This window comes from Pecten maximus, chromosome 3 (genome assembly GCF_902652985.1).
Source record: "Pecten maximus chromosome 3, xPecMax1.1, whole genome shotgun sequence".
Lineage (NCBI taxonomy): Eukaryota > Metazoa > Mollusca > Bivalvia > Pectinida > Pectinidae > Pecten > Pecten maximus.
The window spans coordinates 35540304-35565466 of NC_047017.1; the positions used below are offsets into that span (position 1 = coordinate 35540304).

The window sequence follows — 25163 nt, forward strand, 5'->3', positions numbered from 1 at the left end:
TTCGGAGACTCGTCAGTGATGCTGGGGACATCATACAGATGTTTCGTCCTTCGGGGACTCGTCAGCGGTGCTGGGTACATACTATAGATGTTTCGTCCTTCGGAGACTCGTTAGTGATGCTGGGGGCATCATACAGATGTTTCGTCCTTCGGGGACTCGGCAGCGATGCTGGGGACATCATACAGATGTTTCGTCCTTCGGGGACTCGTCAGCGGCGCTGGGTACATACTATAGATGTTTCGTCCTTCGGAGACTCCTCAGTGATGCTGGGGACATCATACAGATGTTTCGTCCTTCGGGGACTCGGCAGTGACGTTAGGGACATCATACAGATGTTTCGTCCTTCCGGGACTCGTCAGTGACGTTAGGGACATCATACAGATGTTTCGTCCTTCGGGGGCTCGTCAGTGACGTTAGGGACAACTAGGAAATCCAGAAGGGGAGGTGGGGAAATCAAAATGGAACTAACAAAGAGTTGTGTACACAATATAGAAGGGAAGCTACACTTACACTATATCTATATCAATTGGAGAATTTAAGATACTGTTGGTTAGTAATAGGTATTTTCATAAGCGAGAATTCAGAAAAAAAAAATAAGTGTTGAAATGTTCAATATTGGACATTTATTACATTTTTACCAGTGAAATATCAAAAATTATTCATTCTATAAAAGTGATATTTTTCACTAGTGACAAATATCATATTTTTCACTAGTAGTGAAAAATATCACTTTTGCTGATTTGACCAATCAAATCAATGATTAGAAAATACCAAAATCATTGACCAATCAGAAAGCCCGACATATATGTCAGCACCTGGACAGGGGAAACTACTTTTTTTGTTTACAAATTATCGCTGTAGTCCTAGTTAGCATACGGGGTAGGGTTTTCATTGATAAAAAATGTAATAAACAGAATATCTAACAGTGTCTTCAGTAATACCAAATATATGTGGCTAATATTTTGATAGGAAGTGCAACGCACTCGTGAAAAATATCAAAATATTAGCCCCACTCGTGAAATATATTTGGTATTACTGAAGACACTGTTAGATATCCTCTATACATGTAGCGGAAGTAGGCAAAATACGATTTTTACAAATGTGGACGCCATCCCTATATTTACCTCCTGAAAACTACGAGGCACTGTACTATACTTAGCTCCATAATTAAATACAACGCCACTAAATATTCAATTTCATCATTTTAATGCAAATGTTAATACTAATTTTGCTGTAAAAACCAATATCATAATATCATTAACATTTCTATGTAAAAATAACAGTGTAAATTACAATCCTTATATACGCGTACATTCATCCTGGCGTCTTCACACACGTTCTCTAGCAATACCATCATATAATCTATGTATGAAAAGGCTGTAAAAACTGACACACTCTCAAACATGCATACAATTAATCATACGTAATGTATAGGAAATCACAACCAGATTAGCACCTGCTTAATAGCTTCCTAACCAAATAAATGGATTACTCCTGTTTATGACAGAATATCTTGATATGAATCAGATTACATATACTCCTATTATTCTGTTAGTAACAATTTCATTAATCACAACTTATGTTTAATCGAAGGAATGGGTATCACCAAGACCCAGCATGCCACGGATTGGTGATGTCCAAATTCGTGATGTCCAGATTCGGAATGTCCGGATTCGGAATGCCAGTTTTGTTTTATGCGGACAATGCTTCTAGTACTGCTCTCATCCACAGTGCTACTGCCCGTGCTCCTGGGTCGGGATTTTTCAGGTGATCAGCACTGACATAGCTAGCCCTACCAGCTTGAGCTTTCATCTTGGCCGTCTCTTCTGCACTCTTCTCAGCAGCCTATTATACGGTAAATATCAATGTTCATTACGTAATTCAGTTAGATTGAAATAAAGAGGACATCACTAAAATCACCATTATCCTATCTATAGATAACATAACACTTCTCAAGATGTACATGCAGTCAGTGTACCTACCTCTACAGCTAGGCGGAAAGCCTCCATTGGTGATTGGCTGGACAGGGCTGCTGACCACGCCTGGCTGGCCGAGTGTAGAGGGTCCAACTGTTCATGAAAACATAACATTTACGCGAGGAAAAAGACGTGCAGTAATCGATAAGGACAGTACCGAAAAAATGTATACGTACCAAATTCGCATATCTTTTTTTTTCAATATTGGCATGGTTTTTGATATCCGATATACTATATCGATTTTGATAAAGATCTTATAGTTAAAACCAAATGGGGATTTCTTTGATTAACGATAATAAGTTAAACTAATTTAAGTAATCAAATCTATGGAAGTAAGTTTGTGTGGTTGATAACTGTTAGCATACCATAGTTCTGTCCCCTGGTTCAGCACCGCCGTATCTGTTGACAAGGAAACGTGGGCAACTTATTCCAAGAAAGATAACTCTTCATTTATGAAACATTTCTAAGCGTTGGTAGGTTTAACTATATCAAAACTCTATACTGTTAACATTGAACTATTAAAACCCTTTTTGTGGACAGTTAAGAGTGATTTTTATACTCAGCATAAAAGAAGAATAATGCATTAATAACACACACACATTATAATATTAACAATAATCAATTAATATAATCAAGAGGTATTGTTACTTCATCATTGTCTGTATCCCAGCATTAAGAGCTTCACAGTAAGTGTTGGGAGAGACGGTAGTCTGTAGACAGGTCGAGGCCGCCGTGAAGAATAGACTATACAACTGCAAGGTAAGGTATTGTTATAAACTGAATTCAAAACCAATATACATACTTCATTATTTTTAATTTTAAAACAGTTGTAATTTAGTATAAATTTCATAAATGGAAATTCGAAACGGATTGTATCTCGAAAATAAAGCATCATAACAAAAGATAAACAATCCTTCGGTTTGCTAGTTATGTGTACCGCCACGAAGGTAATTAGTACCGATACCAAATTAATGTTATATCAGAAAACGGTTACTATAGAAAAACACATATGCCACCAAATTAACGGACAAAAACAGACACGTACAAGTTATTAGGACCGTTTTTGAGTAATTTAATGTAAGAGTAGATTCTGTTTCATTGTAGATAGAGTGACATCAAGACTTATTATTCAACATCTGAACGTACCCCTCCTGATGATCCTCCCATCGTGTCCTCCGCGGCACTAGCTAAAGTCAGGGCAAGCTCACCCGGACAAGAGATGGGTAAGTTTGGATTTTCTTTACTTCCCAAACTAGCCAATATACCTTGAATATAAAGCATAAACCAATAAAAGCAAAGATGGCAGGAGTTAACATAAATATACCTAAACCTCCCTCATCAATAAAATAAATCTGTCCAAGGGCTCACATAGATATACCCCCACTCCCCTCATCAATAAAATAAATCTGTCTGGGAACTCAAATAGAAATAACCTCACTCACCCTCATCAATAAAACAAGAGGCCCATGGGCCTTAACGGTCACCTGATTTTTGAAATATTTCAGTAAATTTAAATGAAAGAATGAATTTCAAAACAAATAAAACAAATGAGAGTCAAAAATGTGATTTCCCTATAACTATAGTAAAGTTTATCCCCTCCCATGGGGCAAACGTGAGACCCCAGGGCTAGGAAATTCACAATTATGGTAAAGCACCTTAAGACCCTTCGATCTGTGAAGAGTATTTAATTCTACCTTATTTGGGTTGTAAGAAGAAGATTTTTGAAATTTCAGTTAATTTGACCCTTTTTGGCCCCGCCCATCAGCCCCTGGGGGTCAGTCAGGGCCAACATGTACATCAAACTGTCATCCCAAGCTGATAACGTTAACGAAGTTAGAATGAATTCCAATAAAAATCCAACAAATAATAGTCAAAAATGTGATTTCCCTATATAAACTATAGTAAAGTTTACCCCCTACCCAGGGGCAAACGTGAGACCCCAGGGTCATGAAATTCACAATTTTGGTAAAGCATCATAAGACCCCTTCATCTATGAAGAGTATTTGATTCTAACATATCTGAGAGTAGAGAAGAAGATTTTTGAAATTTTAGTCAATTTGACCCTTTTTGGCCCCGCCCACCAGCCCCTGGAGGTCAACCAGGGCCAACATGTACATACCATGAAACTGTCATCCTATGCTGATAATTTGAACAAAGTTAGAATAAATTCCAATAGAAATCCAACAAATAAAAGTCAAAAATGTGATTTCCCTATATAAACTATAGTAAAGTTTACCCCCTACCCAGGGGCAAACGTGAGACCCCAGGGTCATGAAATTCACAATTTTGGTAACGTACCTTAAGACCCTTCCATCTATGAAGAGTATTTGATTCTAACGTATCTGAGAGTAGAGAAGAAGATTTTTGAAATTTTAGTCAATTTGACCCTTTTTGGCCCCGCCCACCAGCCCCTGGGGGTCAACCAGGGCCAACATGTACATACTATCAAACTGTTATCCTATGCTGATAATTTGCACCAAGTTAGAATAAATTCCAATAGAAATCCAACAAATAATAGTCAAAAATGTGATTTCCCTATATAAACTATAGTAAAGTTTACCCCCTACCCAGGGGCAAACGTGGGACCCCAGGGTCATGAAATTCACAATTTTGGTAAAGCACCTTAAGACCCTTCCATCTATGAAGAGTATTTGATTCTAATATATCTGAGAGTAGAGAAGAAGATTTTTGAAATTTCAGTCAATTTGACCCTTTTTGGCCCCGCCCACCAGCCCCTGGAGGTCAACCAGGGCCAACATGTACATACCATCAAACTGTCATCCCATGCTGATAATTTGAACCAAGTTAGAATGAATTCCAATAGATATCCAACAAATAATAGTCAAAAATGTGATTTCCCTATATAAACTATAGTAAAGTTTACCCCCTCCCCAGGGGCAAACGTGAGACCCCAGGGTCATGAAATTCACAATTTTGGTAAAGCACCTTAAGACCCTTCCATCTATGAAAAGTATTTGATTTTACCATATCTGAGAGTAGAGAAGAAGATTTTTGAAATTTTAGTCAATTTGACCCTTTTTGGCCCCGCCCCTCAGGCCCCTGGGAGGTGGGGACCATATAATTCACAATTTTGGTTCACCCTCAGCCATGGAAGCTTCCTGTAAAATTTCATTGAATTTAGTTCAGCAGTTTTTAAGAAGAAGTTGAAAATGTAAATTGTTTACGACGCACGACGCACGACGCACGACGCCGGACAAAAGGCGATTGCAATAGGTCAACTGAGACTTTGTCTCAGGTGACCTAATAAATCTGTCCGGGGACTCAAATAGAAATAACCTCACTCACCCTCATCAATAAAATAAATCTGTCCAGGGGCTCACATAGATACAACCCCCACTCCCCTCATCGATAAAATGAATCTGTCCAGGGGCTCACATAGATATACCGCCACTCCCCTCATCAATAAAATAAATCTGTCCAGGGGCTCACATAGATATACCCCCACTGCCCTCATCAATAAAATAAATCTGTCCGGGGACTCAAATAGAAATAACCTCACTCACCCTCATCAATAAAATAAATCTGTCCGGGGACTCAAATAGATATACCGCCACTCCCCTCATCAATAAAATAAATCTGTCCGGGGACTCAAATAGATACAACCGCCACTCCCCTCATCAATAAAATAAATCTGTCCAAGGGCTCACATAGATATACCCCCACTCCCTACATCAATAAAATGAATCTGTCCAGGGGCTCACATAGATATACCCCCACTCCCCTCATCAATAAAATAAATCTGTCCAGGGGCTCACATAGACATACCCCCACTCCCCTCATCAATAAAATGAATCTGTCCAGGGGCTCACATAGATATACCCCCACTCCCCTCATCAATAAAATGAATCTGTCCAGGGGCTCACATAGATACAACCGCCACTCCCCTCATCAATAAAATAAATCTGCCCAAGGGCTCACATAGATATACCCCCACTCCCCTCATCAATAAAATGAATCTGCCCATGGGCTCACATAGATATACCCCCACTCCCCTCATCAATAAAATGAATCTGTCCAGGGGCTCACATAGATATACCCCCACTCCCCTCATCAATAAAATGAATCTGTCCAGGGGCTCACATAGGTATATCCCCACCCCCCTCATGAATAAAATGAATATGTCCAGGGGCTCACATAGATATACCCCCACTCCCCTCATCAATAAAATGAATCAATGATATACCAAGCTCCCTCATCAATAATATCTCTCGAGGAGTTTACAATGACATACCCCCACTTCCGCCATCAATGAAATAAATCTGCAGGGACTAAAAAAATTGTCCAAAACAATTAGGGACAACATACACTTGAACATGGTGTTTTATTTTATACTACCCTCTATGTAGAGTTTTAATATCGGGCACGTGCAAGCCACTCTCGATCCTCGAGGAGAAAATGTAGCAGCCAGACCGGGGTTGGAACCCAGGACCCTCCGAACTCTAGACGGACTCTCTACCACTGAGCTACCTGGTTGCCGATGATCGACCCAGTCCAGTTCCGCTACACTTATATGACCCATGAATAAGGACCGCTGTAATTAGGAATGTCGAGGACAATGAAAAATAAGCTCTACTGTCCCAATTGCAACACTTAGGATCTTTATCTTTCTTTCCCGTTTTTCTTTCTTTTCTTTCTCTGCTCTTGTCTTGCCATGCTTTGTTTTCTATGGGCGTCCCCTTGACACCAGTTCTTGTATTATCTGGCTGTTGTAAGGAGGTTAACCTCCCAAAACAAATTAATTTTACTTCCATATATACTTCCTACAACATGCGTATTGAAAGCTCACTGGCTCCGAACGATCACGTGACATTGAGTTATGTAAGCTAATAAAGCGAATATGGCGGTAATGTGTGATAATTCTCCTACATAAGGTGGCAGAAATAATAACGCTGAAGTGAGTAATGAGTATTTCCAACTTCTTTCCATCAGTAAAACTTTCATCAAGGCATTCCAACACAAATATTGTGCTGATGTGGACGAAAAAGTCCGAAGATATTTGGGAACTCATCTTTTGCTATCGGTGATTCTGTTTGATCCAGTCAACTGCAAGAGGGACGACAGTCCGTTTGATCTGTCTGACAGTAGCCAACGGATTCCCGTAGTGACGAGATGTTGCATGCCTCACGTGTGCACCGAAATGTAAATGCTTACACTGATGTACTGCTTTGTTCTGGATTTACTGAAGACGACTAGTAATTGTATCAGATACATTCCAGAGCCATGTATTACCATGGTACTTTAACAGGAGATAACGAAATCTTCCATGCAGCTGTAGTGATGAACTGTTGACTACACCAAATGTTCTAGATCTGCTAGAGAAGGAAGTTTGAGTGGCGTATACTCCTATGTTCCATGAACTGTCGAAGTGTATCGAAATTTCAGATTTCATCGTTTCTTGGATGCACATGAAAACATCACTGGAAGTGCAATCCAATGTGCTTGCAGCATGACATTGGTCCTTAGGCTGGATTCTTTAAAGAAGTCGCTGTCCTACGAAATCGTATATTGTGATGATATATTGCATGAAACAGTAACAACCAATTGTATTGGAATGAATATGGAATTTAATAAGAGATACCGTCTATTGTATCTCAGTCCCAATCTGTCATCCTGGAGATGATGGCTTCCTCACGTCTAAATAGTTATATCCATGCATGTATTGCCAATCTCTATAACAATCTTCAATAGGCCAGGCAGAACATGTTTTTATGTGCATCCCATTCATCGCTGGGACTTCCTCAACTGAGGAAAAAATTTAGGCAGTGTCAAGGGAGAAATTAGGGAGACCAAAGGCGGTTGGACATGAGAGAAATGAAAAAAATCTGAATTTTATTCTCCTCTTATGAATCAAGCACTAAGGACGGAGATTTCACCTTGGTCAATGACTTGTTTATGATTGGGTTAGGCGTAATCGAAGTAGACATTGCTCCTGTCGGAAGCGGATCTTACACACAGAACTTTGATAGTGCGTTTGTGATGTCCTAAGTAATTTATCCAAACTCTTAGACAATATGGATCGTCTCCATGGTTATGACACAGTTTATCTGTTGTCCCAATGGTAATAAATATAGTCGGAAGTAACACATAGGTATTGGACATACACCATATTTTATTCTATCCACTTATGTCACACCTTCCTTGGAATACCTACCTTGTGAGCCCCTAGCCATTGTACTGCCACAATCACCATCTCCACTCTCTCTGTCTAGCTCATTTAACTGTGATTCGGCAGCCACCAGTCGTTCTCCTGCCAGCTTCAGACAGTCATAAATAAGGCCTGCTTCAGCTGCAAAAAGCATCATTAGATATAACTCTAACTATTCTATTATTGTCGTCTTTCCATTTCAGGATGGTAACAAAAAAAGATATAATTAATTTTATACATTTTACCTGACCCAACAGAAGCCATTTTAGGGCCAGACTTGGTGACCTGGGCTTGGATGGTCTCCCTTGGCATCCTGACTGGTGTCTGGCGTGTCACTGCTCCTGGGGGCAGAAGGGGGCGAGGCCAGGCTGGCGCGGAGGTGGGGGCATCTGTAAACCATGCAAATGTACTGATGAAACTACACTGACTGTACATATCAAAGCCTAGCTGAAAAGATATTTGTACTATATTTGATAAAAAGTCTGAATGACAATTTTCAAGAAGAAATTTAATGTTTAGTAAAAATGGTTATTTATATTATTTTTGAAGCTTAAAAGCAAACAGATTGATGCATGAATTACGTTTCAGATTTGATAAAGATGACAAAATATTAAACAAAAAAATGTTACTTTGACAGTTCATAACTCACCCAGACAACGTCTCAATGTATCGTCAAGGTGAAGCAGTGTGATGGATATTCCAGCCATCTCCAGGGAGGTGATGTAGGTCCCACAGTAAGCTCTCTCAACCACCACTCCTCGGCTCTCTGTCAAATGACATACATGTATAGCACTTTAATCCATCCAACGAAAAAGGAAAACAGAAATATTGTGTATGATAGACTCATCTCTCTATCAAAGGTGATTGTGTAACTCCTTACAAACAATAGACTCATCTCTCTATCAAAGGTGATTGTAACTCCTAACAAATTAACACAGAAAAGAGGAAATATTGTTTATGACAGACACTTTCCATCGATCATCACTCGTCTTTCTCTGTCAAAGATGATAACTCCTTACAAACAAAAGAATACAGGAAGTGTTGTGTTGGATACTGTAAGCGTGGAAATTTACACGAGAGGGAAATTTACACTCATTACGCAGAGTCCTTATGATCTGAAAATTTCCCCCAAATATTATTTTGATATCAATTTGCGTAAACTTGAACTAAAAAAGGTGGATCGATCGCGAAAATTATCCCCACGTCTAAAGTTTATCAAAATTGTGCAATTAACCCCCCACGAAAATAACCACGTTTACAGTAGACACTTTCCATCATCACTCATCTTTCACTGTCAAAGGTGATTGTAACCGATTACAGAAAATAGGAAATATATATCATAGACCCTTTCCATCATCACTTGATTATATCTTAGACTGTTACCAATAATAATCACTAACAGTACACTTCCTCTAAATACTTAATGCTGAGAACAACAAGTCTTCACCATTATGAACACTCATTGTTTACCTACCTAGTAATTCTATGGCCTCTTTGGCAATGATATTCAGCTCCAACATGGATGTCCCACCTAAGTTGTTGATCATACAAGCCACTCTGTCACCTACAACATAACAACCATCATCACTTACCTCCAGGAATCGAGGGAAACATGTTCCTGGCCATATGTTTAGTTGTCTGTTAATTGCCCAGTTTTTATTGGCATTTTGATCATACTTATGAAAATGTTTTAAATAATCTTAATTAACTAAAACATCTTTTTAAGGTAATATACACCCTTGGAATGGTGACTCCTTCCATGACAACCGAGAACTGCTATCGTAAGATTTTACATGTTATGTGGTATCTATTGTTACCTCACCAAAGCAATGCTATGTAAATACATTTACAGATCAGATCTACATAAATAACAATATATTTTTAACAATACTGATTCTTTGTAAATTTCAAACCAGCTAGAACTATTTACAGATCAGATCTGCATAAATGACAATACATATACCTGTAACTGATGATACTGATTCTTTGTAAATTTTACTTTTTTACTTACTATCATGTTTGTGGCCTGTTCTGTTAAGTAAGGGTAATGTTGTTTCTGTCCAGCTGAGTGAAGGAAACCAAACCACTATTTCCATACCCATGGAAATACAACCACTCTATAGAGAGTACTTGATTAAGTAATGCCCTGCACACATTACCAATACAGGTCTACTAACTAATTTGACAATAAAAAGACAAATTCCCTCCTACTTTACTGAATCATTTTGTTTTTGTCCTGTATTGTTGAATTAAATACTCACCTTTTTTGACAGGAAGATGTGTACAATTACTGGGGTTGGTCATGTGATCAACCATCATCTTGACTGCTTCCTTGGCACTGACTAGCTGTGTAATAACAATAAGGCTTGGTCACCACAAATACAGAAAAAAGAATGATTCTATTTCAATAATAAAAGTCCACATAAGTTAATGAAATACCTTAGTCCTCTTTACACCTGCTTCTCCATGGACTCCTGTAGATGGATAAGATACAATGTATATAATACATGGTATATGTTATAACAACATAGATACATTGTATAGAGCATGAAAGGGTCTGGTGCCAACAACACCGTATTTAACAACATTGTATGACATGAAACACTAGTATACATTATACATGTACTTGTTTGTTAATGAAAATATAGGTAGTATACATGTACATTGCTTATGGTGTAATAAATATGTAAAATACAGTGGATACAATGGACATGTATGTACATTCAACGTGTGTTAAGTATATGGACATGTATTATATATATATATTACATTCTGTATAAATATCTATCATAAGGTGTGTCACTACCTTCAAGAACTTTACTGGGTTTTTTTCTGGAATATTCAGTCAAATGTTATATCATATCACTGGTAAAGTAACTTACCCAGTCCAAGCTCCATTTCATCATCTGCTATCTGGAAGGATGGGCCAGAACCAGGAATACTACAGGGGGTTAAACTTAGTCCAATGGTTCCTTAATAGACAAGGTCACATGAATGAAAAATCTGTATTCTGTAGATGTACATTGTAGGTGTTTCTATATTCAAAAATTTTACAATAAAATCAGCCCGAACTTACACTGAAAGACCTACACCTGTATATTACACTGACACATCTACACCTGTATATTACACTGACACACCTACACCTGTATATTACACTGACACATCTACACCTGTATATTACACTGACACACCTACACCTGTATATTACACTGACACACCTACATCTGTATATTACACTGACACACCTACACCTGTTTATTACACTGACACACCTACACCTGTATATTACACTGACACACCTACACCTGTATATTACACTGACACACCACACCTGTATATTACACTGACACACCCACACCTGTATATTACACTGACACACCTACATCTGTATATTACACTGACACACCTACACCTGTATATTACACTGACACACCTACACCCGTATATTACACTGACACACATACACCTGTATATTACACTGACACACCCACACCTGTATATTACACTGACACACCTACACCTGTATATTACACTGACACACCTACACCTGTAAATTACACTGGCACACCTACACCTGTATATTACACTGACACACTTACACCTGTATATTACACTGACACACCTACCCCTGTATAATACACTGACACACCTACACCTGTATATTACACTGACAACCTACACCTGTATAATACAATGACACACCTACACCTGTATATTAGTCACACCTACACCTGTATATTACACTGACAAACCTACACCTGTATATTACACTGACAAACCTACACCTGTATATTACACTGACACACCCACACCTGTATATTACACTGAAACACCTACATCTGTATATTACACTGACACACCTACACCTGTATATTACACTGAAACACCTACATCTGTATATTACACTGAAACACCTACATCTGTATATTACACTGACACACCTACACCTGTATATTACACTGACACACCTACACCTGTATATTACACTGACACACCTACACCTGTATATTACACTGACATATCTACACCTGTATATTACACTGACACACCTACACCTGTATATTACACTGAAACACCTACATCTGTATATTACACTGACACACCTACACCTGTATATTACACTGACACACCTACATCTGTATATCATACTGAAACACCTACACCTGTATATTACACTGACACACCTACACCTGTATATTAGTCACACCTACACCTGTATATTACACTGAAACACCTACACCTGCATATTACACTGACACAACTACACATGTATAAAGCACTGACAAACCTACATCTGTATATTACACTGAAACACCTACACCTGTATAATACAATGACACACCTACACCTGTATATTAGTCACACCTACACCTGTATATTACACTGACACAACTACACATGTATAAAGCACTGACAAACCTACACCTGTATATCACACTGAAACACCTACACCTGTATATTACACTGACACACCTACACCTGTATATTAGTCACACCTACACCTGTATATTACACTGAAACACCTACACCTGTATATTACACTGACACAACTACACATGTATAAAGCACTGACAAACCTACATCTGTATATTACACTGAAACACCTACACCTGTATATTACACTGACACACCTACACCTGTATATTACACTGACACACCTACATCTGTATATCACACTGAAACACCTACACCTGTATATTACACTGACACACCTACACCTGTATATTAGTCACACCTACACCTGTATATTACACTGAAACACCTACACCTGTATATTACACTGACACAACTACACATGTATAAATCACTGACAAACCTACATCTGTATATTACACTGAAACACCTACACCTGTATAATACAATGACACACCTACACCTGTATATTAGTCACACCTACACCTGTATATTACACTGACACAACTACACATGTATAAAGCACTGACAAACCTACACCTGTATAATACACTGACACACTTACACCTGTATATTACACTGACACACCTACACCTGTATATTACACTGAAACACCTACATCTGTATATTACACTGACACACCTACACCTGTATATTACACTGACACACTTACACCTGTATATTACACTGACACACCTATACCTGTATATTACACTGACACACCCACACCTGTTTATTACACTGACACACCTACACCTGTATATTACACTTACACACCTACACCCGTATATTACACTGACACACATACACCTGTATATTACACTGACACACCCACACCTGTATATTACACTGACACACCTACACCTGTATATTACACTGACGCACCTACACCTGTATATTACACTGACACACCTACACCTGTATATTACACTGACAAACCTACATCTGTATATTACACTGACACACCCACACCTGTATATTACACTGACACACCTACACCTGTATATTACACTGACAACCTACACCTGTATAATACAATGACACACCTACACCTGTATATTAGTCACACCTACACCTGTATATTACACTGACAAACCTACATCTGTATATTACACTGACACACCCACACCTGTATATTACACTGAAACACCTACATCTGTATATTACACTGACACACCTACACCTGTATATTACACTGAAACACCTACATCTGTATATTACACCGACACACCTACATCTGTATATTACACCGAAACACCTACACCTGTATATTACACTGACACACCTACACTTGTATAAAACACTGACACACCTACACCTGTATATTACACTGAAACACCTACACCTGTATATTACACTGACACACCTACACCTGTATATTACACTGACACACCTACACCTGTATATTACACTAACACACCTACACCTGTATATTACACTGACACACCTACACCTGTATATTACACTGACAAACCTACACCTGTATATTACACTAAAACACCTACACCTGTATATTACACTGACACACCTACACCTGTATATTACACTGACACATCTACACCTGTATATTACACTGACACACCTACACCTGTATATTACACTAAAACACCTACACCTGTATATTACACTGACACACCTACACCTGTATATTACACTAACACACCTACATCTGTATATTACACTGACGTACCTACACCTGTATATTACACTAACACACCTACATCTGTATATTACACTGACGTACCTACACCTGTATATTACACTAACACACCTACATCTGTATATTACACTGAGGTACCTACACCTGTATATTACACTGACACACCTACACCTGTATAAAACACTAACACACCTACACCTGTATAATCAATGACATATCTACACCTGTATATTACACTGACACACCCACACCTGTATATTACACTAACACACCTACATCTGTATATTACACTAACACACCTACACCTGTATATTACACTGACGTACCTACACCTGTATATTACACTAACACACCTACACCTGTATAATACACTGACACACCCACACCTGTATGCTACATTGACACACCTACACCTGTATATTACACTGACACACCTACACCTGTATACTACATTGACACACCTACACCTGTATATTACACTGACACACCTACACCTGTATATTACACTGAAACACCTATACCTGTATATTACACTGAAACACCTATACCTGTATATTACACTGACACACCTACACCTGTATATTACACTGACACACCTACACCTGTATATTACACTGACACACCTACATCTGTATATTACATGGACACACCTACACCTGTATATTACACTAACACACCTACACCTGTATATTACACTAACACACCTACATCTGTATATTACACTGACACACCTACACCTGTATATTACACTGACACACCTACACCTGTATATTACACTGACACACCCACACCTGTATATTACTCAATAGTCTGTAATCTCCTTATTCCACATCTGTTTATTGGAGATTTGTGAGCAATTAAGATTGGATGCTGAAAAATGGGCATTTGCTCTTTCAAACCTGGCAAATTAAAATGGCTCTCAAGAAAGCATAGTGTTCCTCAGACTTCATATCATGACTTTATAACCTGCCAAGTTTCAAAAAGATTGATTCTAAAACTGACAGATCTCCTGTGAACATTAAAGCATTGATGACTGAAAGTTTAACACCATTCTATAATACTCAAAATTTGAAAGCTGTATGAAAATAGAGAAAAAGATCATTGGCATGTCACAACATCTCAGATATGGCATTATGTTTGACTTTCAGTCATAAGATAGGATATCTATCTTAGTTTGGGATTTTACACAGGGAATTGACTTCATGTTGATCAGTACTATACCACCACATTATATATTAGTCAGCTTTTTGTTACAATTGATATTTCAAGCCTACATGCATGATGTACAAAGTACAAACCCATTTTTGAAGCAGCATCCTTCGCCACTTTGACAATCTCCTCCAGACTCTTGCCTTCATCTGACAGAGCTCCACAGATCTTTGTTTTCATAAACATGCAGAAATGAATAAAGACAGATTATAGAACTTTTATCACATCACATCGTATGTATAAGTAGTTAATGTAGAATGCTGGCTTTACTTGACAATAAAGTTACACAGGAGACAAACAGGCAAGTCATTTTCATCCTGAGCAGTGACCACCGGTTATTTACACCCAAGTTAGTCAAATATACAGAGTCCCCTGTGAGACGCCTTAAATATTCATAAATGAAATACATAATAACATACAAAATGACCAAAATAAAAAATGTGCTACAGAATCGTTGACATTAATCCATTATAACGTCAGTGGTCTGAAGGCCGACAAGGGGATGTTACAGATTTGTGATGGTCTCACCTTGTGGATAAAGAGAGTGCCACAGAGTCCCCTCCTGCCTGCAGTCTTGTCATCGGAGGTCAAGGCACAGTCCTCCCCTACTACTACCATGTCTACCTTCACCCCTAGTTGTGACTTGGCTCTCTCGGCCGACATGCCAAAGTTTAGTCTATCTCCTGTGTAATTTTTTATTATCAGCAAAACGCCAGCTGATCAATAAAAAAAAAAAATAAAAAATTCAATTTTCATGCTTCAAAATTGTTATTGGAGGGTACATCGAAGTATTTGGGTATTGATGAAATCTGTATACAAAACGCAATATAAGTACCAACATGTCTTCATTCACCTTTTGCTTCATACACATGTAGCTGAAGAGATACAATAACTTTCCTAGTCCAACAGTTTTACCTGGCAACATTTCTGACACAGGTTTTTATTGGGGGGAAAGTTTGGGGAGGAATGTGTGATGACTTCTCTGTTTACATACAGTCTATTTACTAAGTAATACTGATTGTCAAACAGAGGTATGTTAATGTGCATTGGCACCAACACATACATACATGTAGATGTTTATAAAAGACAGCATCCTGGGATTGCAACAGAGGTCTATATCAACTGGAACAGCCAAAGACCACTTATCTGTTGTTCACAAATTCTAATCTGACACTTTTAACAACATCAGATTCCTTACTCAAGAGAATAATTTGTTCTTTTGACAGAACTTCTATGTACATTGACCCTCTGTTCTTCTGTTGCTTTAATAAGGCTGTCAATGATAAAGATAATGGTTACTAAGAACAAATTCTAAATAAATATTTAGAAGTAAATTTACATACTATGTGTAAAATATAGAACATGATAGCATTCCTTTTAAGAATGCATTAAAGAAAGAGAAACTGTCTTGTTTACTTAGGATGCAAGTTAGTAAGTGTTAAAATGATTGAAAGGGACATTCTGTAAGAAATTCAAAGCAAAGAAACAAAATCTAACAGGAAGTTAAACCATATAACAGAGCAGGTTCACACAACAGAGCAGGTTCATAAAACACAGCAAGTTCATACAACACCACAGGTTCATACAACATCATAAGTTCACAAAACACAGCATGTTCATACAACCTCAAAGGTTCAAACAACATCAAAGGTTCAAACAACACCACAGGTTCATACAACACCAAGGGTTCATACAACACCACATCATACAACACCACAGGTTCATACAACACCACAGGTTCATACAACACAGCAGGTCATACAACATCATAGGTTCATACAACACCACAGGTTCATACAACATCACATATTCATACAACACCACAGGTTCATACAACACCACAGGTTCATACAACATTACATATTCATACGACACCACAGGTTCATACAACACCACAGGTTCATACAACACCACAGGTTCATACAACACCACAGGTTCATACAACACCACAGGTTCATACAACACCACAGGTTCATACAACAGCAGGTTCATACAACACCACAGGTTCATACAACACCACAGGTTCATACAACACCACAGGTTCATACAACACCACAGGTTCATACAACACAGCAGGTTCATACAACACCACAGGTTCATACAACATCATAGGTTCATACAACACCACAGGTTCATACAACATTACAGATTCATACAACACCACAGGTTCATACAACACCACAGGTTCATACAACACCACAGGTTCATACAACACAGCAGGTTCATACAACACCACAGGTTCATACAACACCACAGGTGTATACAACACCACAGGTTTATACAACACAGCAGGTACATACAACACCACACAGGTTAATACAACACCACAGGTTCAAACAATACCACATCATAAAACATAGCAGGTTTATACAACACCAAAGGTTCATACAGCACAGCAGGTTCATACAACACCACAGGTTCATACAACACAGCAGGTACATACAACACCACACAGGTTAATACAACACCACAGGTTCATACAACACCACAGGTTTATACAACACAGCAGGTTTATACAACACAGCAAGTACATACAACACCACAGGTTCATACAACACAGCAGGTTCATACAGCACAGCAGGTTCATACTTTTCTAATGCAGGCAATAATAAATACTTAAAAAAATACACAAAACATACAATTCAGAAGCAAGAGCTTTTCTTTTGATTTTAAAGCATCAGAAATAAGGTTTACTACTTTACATATACTATATGTGTATTAATTTGGTGGTAAATGTTCCAACCTTTCTACCGTCTGTATTACTCTGATGGTAAATGTTCCAACCTTTCTACTGTCTGTATATTACCCTGGTGGTAAATGGTCCAACCTTTCTACTGTCTGTATATTACCCTGGTGGTAAATGGTCCAACCTTTCTACTGTCTGTATATTACCCTGGTGGTAAATGTTCCAACCTTTCTATTGTCTGTATATTACCCTGGTGGTAAATGGTCCAACCTTTCTATTGTCTGTATTACTCTGATGGTAAATGGTCCAACCTTTCTACTGTCTGTATATTACCCTGGTGGTAAATGGTCCAACCTTTCTACTGTCTGTATTACTCTGATGGTAAATGGTCCAACCTTTCTACTGTCTGTATATTACTTTGGTGGTAAATGGTCCAACCTTTCTACTGTCTGTATATTACTCTGATGGTAAATGGTCCAACCTTTCTACTGTCTGTATATTACTCTGATGGTAAATGGTCCAACCTTTCTACTGTCTGTATATTACTTTGGTAGTAAATGTTCCAACCTTTCTATTGTCTGTATATTACCCTGGTGGTAAATGGTCCAACCTTTCTATTGTCTGTATTACTCTGATGGTAAATGGTCCAACCTTTCTACTGTCTGTATATTACTTTGGTGGTAAATGGTCCAACCTTTCTACTGTCTGTATTACTCTGATGGTAAATGGTCCAACCTTTCTACTGTCTGTGTATAATAAACTCTGATGGTAAATGTTCCAACCTTTCTACTGTCTGTATATTACTTTGGTGGTAAATGGTCCAACCTTTCTACTGTCTGTATATTACTCTGGTAGTAAATGGTCCAACCTTTCTACCGTCTGTATATTACTTTGGTGGTAAATGGTCCAACCTTTCTACTGTCTGTATATTACTCTGATGGTAAATGATCCAACCTTTCTACTGTCTGTATATTACTCTGATGGTAAATGGTCCAACCTTTCTACTGTCTGTGTATAATAAACTCTGATGTTAAATGGTCCAACCTTTCTACTGTCTGTGTATAATAAACTCAGATGGTAAATGGTCCAACCTTTCTACTGTCTGTATATTACTTTGGTGGTAAATGGTCGAACCTTTCTACTGTCTGTATTTCAAAGGCTGGCCTTTTCCTCTCCTTTCCCCTTCTTTCCTCTCTTCCTCTTAAGCATTTCATAGCATGGGAACTTACATTGAAGTCTAATAAAAGTCTACAAAGAACTTTCTGAGATCTATATAGTATTATTAACAAATTTCAGTTGTCAAAATCTAAGATGTCTGCCATTTCATTTTTCTGGTCAGTCCTAAAATCAAAAGGGACCTTAATGAGGGACAAAAGAGAACCTAATTATACATACATTTGTATGAAATTTGAAAAAGATCTATCCAGTACTCCTAATCAAATAAGGACAAATTAAATAAAATCTTTCAATATCAAAATCCAAGATGGCTACCTGCCGGCCATTCCGTTGTCTTGATTACACTCAATATTGAATAGCCACAACTAGGGACCAAACGAACCTAAATATAAAGTTTGAGAAATATCCTTCTAGCATTTCTTAAGAATTAGCGATAACAAATTTTCATTGTCAAAATCCAAGATGGCTGCCTGTCAGCCATCTTGTTTTTCTGATCAGTCCTAAAATCAAAAGGTCACAAATATAAACCAAGGAAAACCTACATATGAAATGTGGAATAGATCCATCCAGCACTTATCAAGAAATAAAGATACCAAGGACAGAAGGGGGACAATGGACAGACGGACCACTGATGATGTTGGGCAAAAAACTAACAACCACTTATAAAGGTCGGAAGAATTATTCAGGTTCAGAATAATATCAAACTCATTCTGGTTGATACAATATAACGTAATGTCTCGATCTTAATGTCAGTTTATCTGAAGCAGGCCAAGACAGGATGGTCTGTTACTGGTGTGATGGGAGAAGTGAAAGTGTTATGAGATGGAATAATAATATATTAGGTAGAGAACAGAGGTACTAAAGGAAAGGGAGTGTTTTATTGGTTGGAGGAAGTGGATAGAGGTTTAAGGAGTTTGAAGGTCAGGCAAAGGTTCTATAAGGAGACGGAGAGTGAGATTTACCAGTATTACAGGGAAAGGAAGGGAAGATTTGTTGGAAAAAAGCTTAATGTAGGCCAAAGAAATTATGGGAGAATGAGAAACAAAACTTCATAGAACAGATAGATAGCAGTATCATTGGAGGGGGCAGATAGGTCAGAGTTCAGTGTAAATGGGAAGGACATTAAGGACACAGGCTTCGACGGAAAAACAAAACCAATTGGGGAAGGAAAAAGAAACAAAGTGGTTGGAACTTGGAGGGGATGGGGGTTGGATTGAAAGGAAATATATGCTTGCAAGGAAAAGGATATGGGACACACCTTCATGACCATGAGAGCCCCAGTCAGCCCTCTCCTCCCAGCTGTCTTATCTGTAGTGGCCAGGGCACAATCCTCCCCTATAACAACCACGCCCACTCTTAGTCCCTGGTGACGCGCTCGCTCCACCGCCAAACCAAAGTTGAGGCGGTCACCCGTATAGTTAGCGATGAAAACCATACAACCGACTGCAGTGGTGGATAGCAAGTGATGTACATGTAATCGTGTATAGTGCAGAGAAAACAGAGGTTAGTGTCAAAATCAAACTACGAACACTGTGCAGTAACAAGCATTACCTGGTAAGACGCATGCTTATCTTTTATAAAATGCAGTGTTTTCCTAGGAAACAAGCCAAACCAGAAATGGAAATATTAATAACAGTTGACTGTGATAGCATCACTTAGCAGCCAAACAAGAAACAAATGCTTTCAGACCTTCAATAACTGAAGCTTGTACATACCCGAGCCTGGTGCCGATACAGCCTTGATACCAGCCAGGATGCTGTATGGGGGAGGGGAGGCAAACACTGACCCTGCTACCGCTGCTGTCAGCATCCCAGGACCCACATAGCCTGTCAGAAGAAAAGTGTGCCATATCATCAGTTACTCCTATTACTGACCATATCAACTGCATTTATTTTCTTTCTGTACCTCTCATCTGATAATAAGATATACATGTACAATAAAAACTTTACACCTAGTGCACTAGTAGTGCACTACGTTTAAACTAGTAGTGCACTACATTTAAACTACAGGTAAACTAGTAGTGCACTACACCCTAAGAGGTGATGAACAGCAAAACCCCCATACATGTAATGGGCAGTACCCAAGGCTACCTGTGATTTTTACCTGTACTGTAAATATAAGGCTATGTAGCATGCTAGTTACACTCAAAAAGTTATTTTAAAAGTTTTGGAAGTTTAGTTTGATGTTATATTTCAACCTTTCTATTCTTGTTAATTATACACTGTAACTAAGTTAAGACAAATTTACTTTATTAAACCTTTAACTAAGTTAAATTGTTCAAGTCAAGTTTCATTTATCTTTTGGTTCTTTATATTTTTGAAATGATTTATCAGTTATATATTTCATATGTATAATTCCAGTAATTTTGTGTTCATCACATGAAACATATAATAAAACATTTGAAAACAATTATCGTTATTTGAACATTTTCAATTTGATACATTTAATTTTTATTGTAGTTTAATTTCAGATTAAATTAAGCAGCATATTCATAATTTCATTTTTGATGTGATATTATGCTTATTAAAACCTTATTCAGCCCATAATATATGTTGTACATTCTATGTGTATACATCCAATGCTTAAAGTCAGAAACCTGAACACATAAAGAAATTGATTAAACATTGATTTAACATGTAAAGAAAGAGATTCTTTGAATGTACTGGTAATTAAGTGATCATTTAAAGTTCTACATTTCAAAATTTTAAGTTTATAAAAGGTAAATGTTACTTGTAATACACCTTCCATCTTCCTTTACTGAAATAGTTGAAATTTCTGTACATGTACCCGTGTGCAGGTACAATGTATCTAATACTTTGAAGATATAACATGTTGGATCTGATTCCAGGTACATATATTAGTTACAGGTAACACAGAATGAGATAATGGACTGAGGGAACAATTAATGACATTTTTGTTATGAAATATGTATACTGGCAAACTTGGGGAGGGGGAGGGCAACAGTTTTAAGCTTATATAACACACATGTTCATGTATCTGTAGCTGTACTTGTCATACAACACTTGAATAATATAACACTTGTATTTGTAATTTCATAATTTTCTTCTATAAAGTTACCTGCTAACAAATTTTTATATACACATGTGGATCATGTGGACCTTAAGTTTTTTTTTACAGTTCATGCTAACATGTTTTTTGCAATATTGCTTAAAAACAAAATTTTGGGATACATTTTTATCAGCATTTAAGTGGTTCCCTACTGCATTAAGAAAATGTTTAATTGTTCTTCACCTTAAAATGTATAACTGATAGGGATTTTACCTCTTCTTGTAATTAAAGAAAATCAGCTTATAAACTATATTTATTGAATATCCTTATTGTGAAGAAAAATGTATATAAAAATTAATTATTTTTTTGATGATTCACAAAAAAAAAAAAAAAACTATAAATTTTTGAAAAGCATCCACAGGTAGATATTAAATATGAGTAGTGTTAGATGCTAATTACAGGTAAGTAAGGCACAGCATGCTATAAGTGGACACCTTGGGGGGTAATTGGGGACTTGGCAAAACTATAGACAGGTGTTAAAACAGGCACACCTTAAGGCTGATCTTCATCTGATACCTATATATAGGTAAGGTGTTATGGAGGTCCATATGTTGGTGGTGAGGTGGGGTTTGGGCCCTGGGGCCCAGGTGGCCATGACAACAGGCATGTCCTGATGAGAGTACCAATTATACATACAGGTACAGGTACATAATTTGTTGTGTAGATATTATATGTCTGTTACAGTATATAAATGAGAATATATTCGAAACTTAAGATTCTTGATTATGTACTATGAAATGATTTCATGGTTGAATTAACAGATATTAGTGAAGTAACAATACATTGAATTTAAAAATATTTTTGTCTGATAAAAAAATGAATATTAAAATATACGTACATATACAGTATATTTGAGAAAAAAATCTACAAACAGCAATCAAGACCTAAGGTAGAATTAATCATTAATATAAAATGTATATTAACTACATCTAAAAAGATAAATGAAAAGCATCAAAATTTTGAAATCAGGAAGATAAACCTTAATTTTACACTATAATGAAATATTTCAAAAAAAAAATAATGATAAAAAACCCCACTACAAATCCAATTGATAGAGTTTTAATTCCTCTTGTGCAATATATCATATAAGAACCACAGCCAATTTCATTTTCAGTTGGTTTTAGATAAAATTTTAACAACATTTAAATATACCTGGTAAAGTCAGAATGACAGAAATAAGGCAGTCAATTTACACAGGGCTGTATATGTAACAACTAGAGGTATCTAACACAGGTGTCCAGTGGCACTGTCCATTACCTGTACAGGGGGGGGGGGGGGGGGGGGGGGGGGGGGGGTAGTGCACTACTAGTTTACCTGTAGCTTAAATGCAGTGCACTACTAGTTTAAATGTAGTGCACTAGGGTGTAAAGGTTAGCTTACAACTGTATGTTAACAATTTTACCAGAAATTTCATTTTAGAAATATTTATTCATAAGGTGTATTTTTACAGTGTTCAACAAAACATGTTGATATGATATTATGTAAATATAAGATAAAAAAAAACATAACTGTGTACTATGCAAACTTTAATTTTACATCCCAGCTGTGCATTATGGTGTCCAGAGTTTAGACTGTACAGTGTAGGTACATGTAGACCAGTTCCCAAAGGTTACAGCAAACAACAATGGTTCTTACATTGTACTGATAAATGTAGTTACAGTACCTGTGGCTTCCACCAAGCCATCCGTATGAAATAAACTACACAGCTACTGTACTGGTACATGTAATCCGAAGGTTTCTGATGTTTTATCGACCTTTTAAAAATCTGATGAATGCGTCCTTAGATTAAATTGTACGGCTTATTATGGTAGGTACATGCAGCCGACATGCGGGACTGGTATGCAAACAAGTTACTTTACAACACAAAATCCACCAATATATAATCGTAGCTTACTACCTGTTAACGTTATTCATTGATGTTACCTGCGTGTGCGGGTTCATGGCCTGACCCTCCTCCGCTAAGTAGGGACACCTTGCCCGCCCCCACGACATTAGGTCCGACGTCCGTCCGCACCACCACCCTCAATCCCTCAAGTAGCTGTAGTCCGGGATTGACAGCGACCAAACCCTCTAGATTCTCATCCACACACTGCTCCACATTGTTAATAAGCTTCTTACAGGATGCAGGCATGTTGACAATCGTTCCAAACGCTTATCAAATAGCCTTCCGTGAGAAACTTGGCTTGGTCAAGGCGAATCGTCCCTGAAACTAAGTCACTGTACACACTTTTTTCTTTATAGCTACAAATGTATGTATGATAAACGCACAGATGACCTAGAATAGTGTCGGGGACTCTCTCAAAAGCAAAAAGAGGGGTCGTATACGTATAGTTCGATCCCAGCTCGATTACGATAGTGATAAAATTGATAATGGCACATGCGAAGGAAACGTGATTGAAGCTTACAAATTAAAATGACCAATGGAGTTTACAACAAGGAATGCTGCATCTCCATAAAACTGTGTCCACCACACATAGTGCAAGAGTAAATTCAAACAAGAAATATATTTAAAAAGATAAACGGCTTAGTTTTAATACTGGTGGTTATAATGTAAATCTACTGGTAAAATAAATTGATGAACTAATGTGTTTCAGCATGGATAACAAAATCATATCAGTTTGAATCATTTTTGGTGATAATAAGACTGCATTTAATTCAGGAATATAATTTCATTAATGTGTCATTTGAAGTGATACATCCACTTATTCAGCTTGCATTCAATCTTAACTTTGTTTCGTTTTAAACTGTATATCTGTATTTTGCATTTAATGCTACATTGGCCAATCACATACTTCATCTTGACCA

The 25163-nt window shown here is 37.5% G+C and overlaps 1 protein-coding gene across 2 annotated transcripts; it reads right to left on the reverse strand.

Moving 5' to 3' along the window:
• Positions 1-1189: 1189 nt before the first annotated feature.
• Positions 1190-24555, reverse strand: LOC117324007 (triokinase/FMN cyclase-like). 2 transcript variants are annotated; one of them, XM_033879594.1, is made up of 16 exons: positions 24282-24555; positions 21005-21115; positions 15956-16143; positions 15517-15595; positions 11025-11114; positions 10582-10616; positions 10404-10488; positions 9617-9706; positions 8792-8908; positions 8388-8531; positions 8149-8283; positions 3123-3241; positions 2625-2728; positions 2342-2375; positions 1983-2069; positions 1190-1845 (listed from the first exon to the last, which is right to left on the reverse strand). In XM_033879594.1, exons 1-16 carry the CDS (start codon positions 24487-24489, stop codon positions 1693-1695), a joined length of 1779 nt encoding a protein of 592 aa, XP_033735485.1. In that variant the 5' UTR covers positions 24490-24555; the 3' UTR covers positions 1190-1692. The 2 variants fall into 2 exon arrangements, with proteins under 2 accessions (XP_033735485.1, XP_033735486.1); XM_033879595.1 differs by lacking the exon at positions 15956-16143 and adding an exon at positions 20548-20732.
• Between the last annotated feature and the right edge of the window lie 608 nt (positions 24556-25163).

Bases quoted from the DNA above. Each gene is read 5' to 3' on its own strand.
- LOC117324007 (XM_033879594.1), bottom strand. From the start codon at position 24,489: ATGCCTGCATCCTGTAAGAAGCTTATTAACAATGTGGAGCAGTGTGTG. The intron at 21,116-24,281 runs GTAACATCAATG...TTCTTCTGACAG, and splicing joins CCATGAACCCGCACACGCAG to GCTATGTGGGTCCTGGGATG. The intron at 16,144-21,004 runs GTATGTACAAGC...TTTATTGATCAG, and splicing joins TGTATCGGCACCAGGCTCGG to CTGGCGTTTTGCTGATAATA.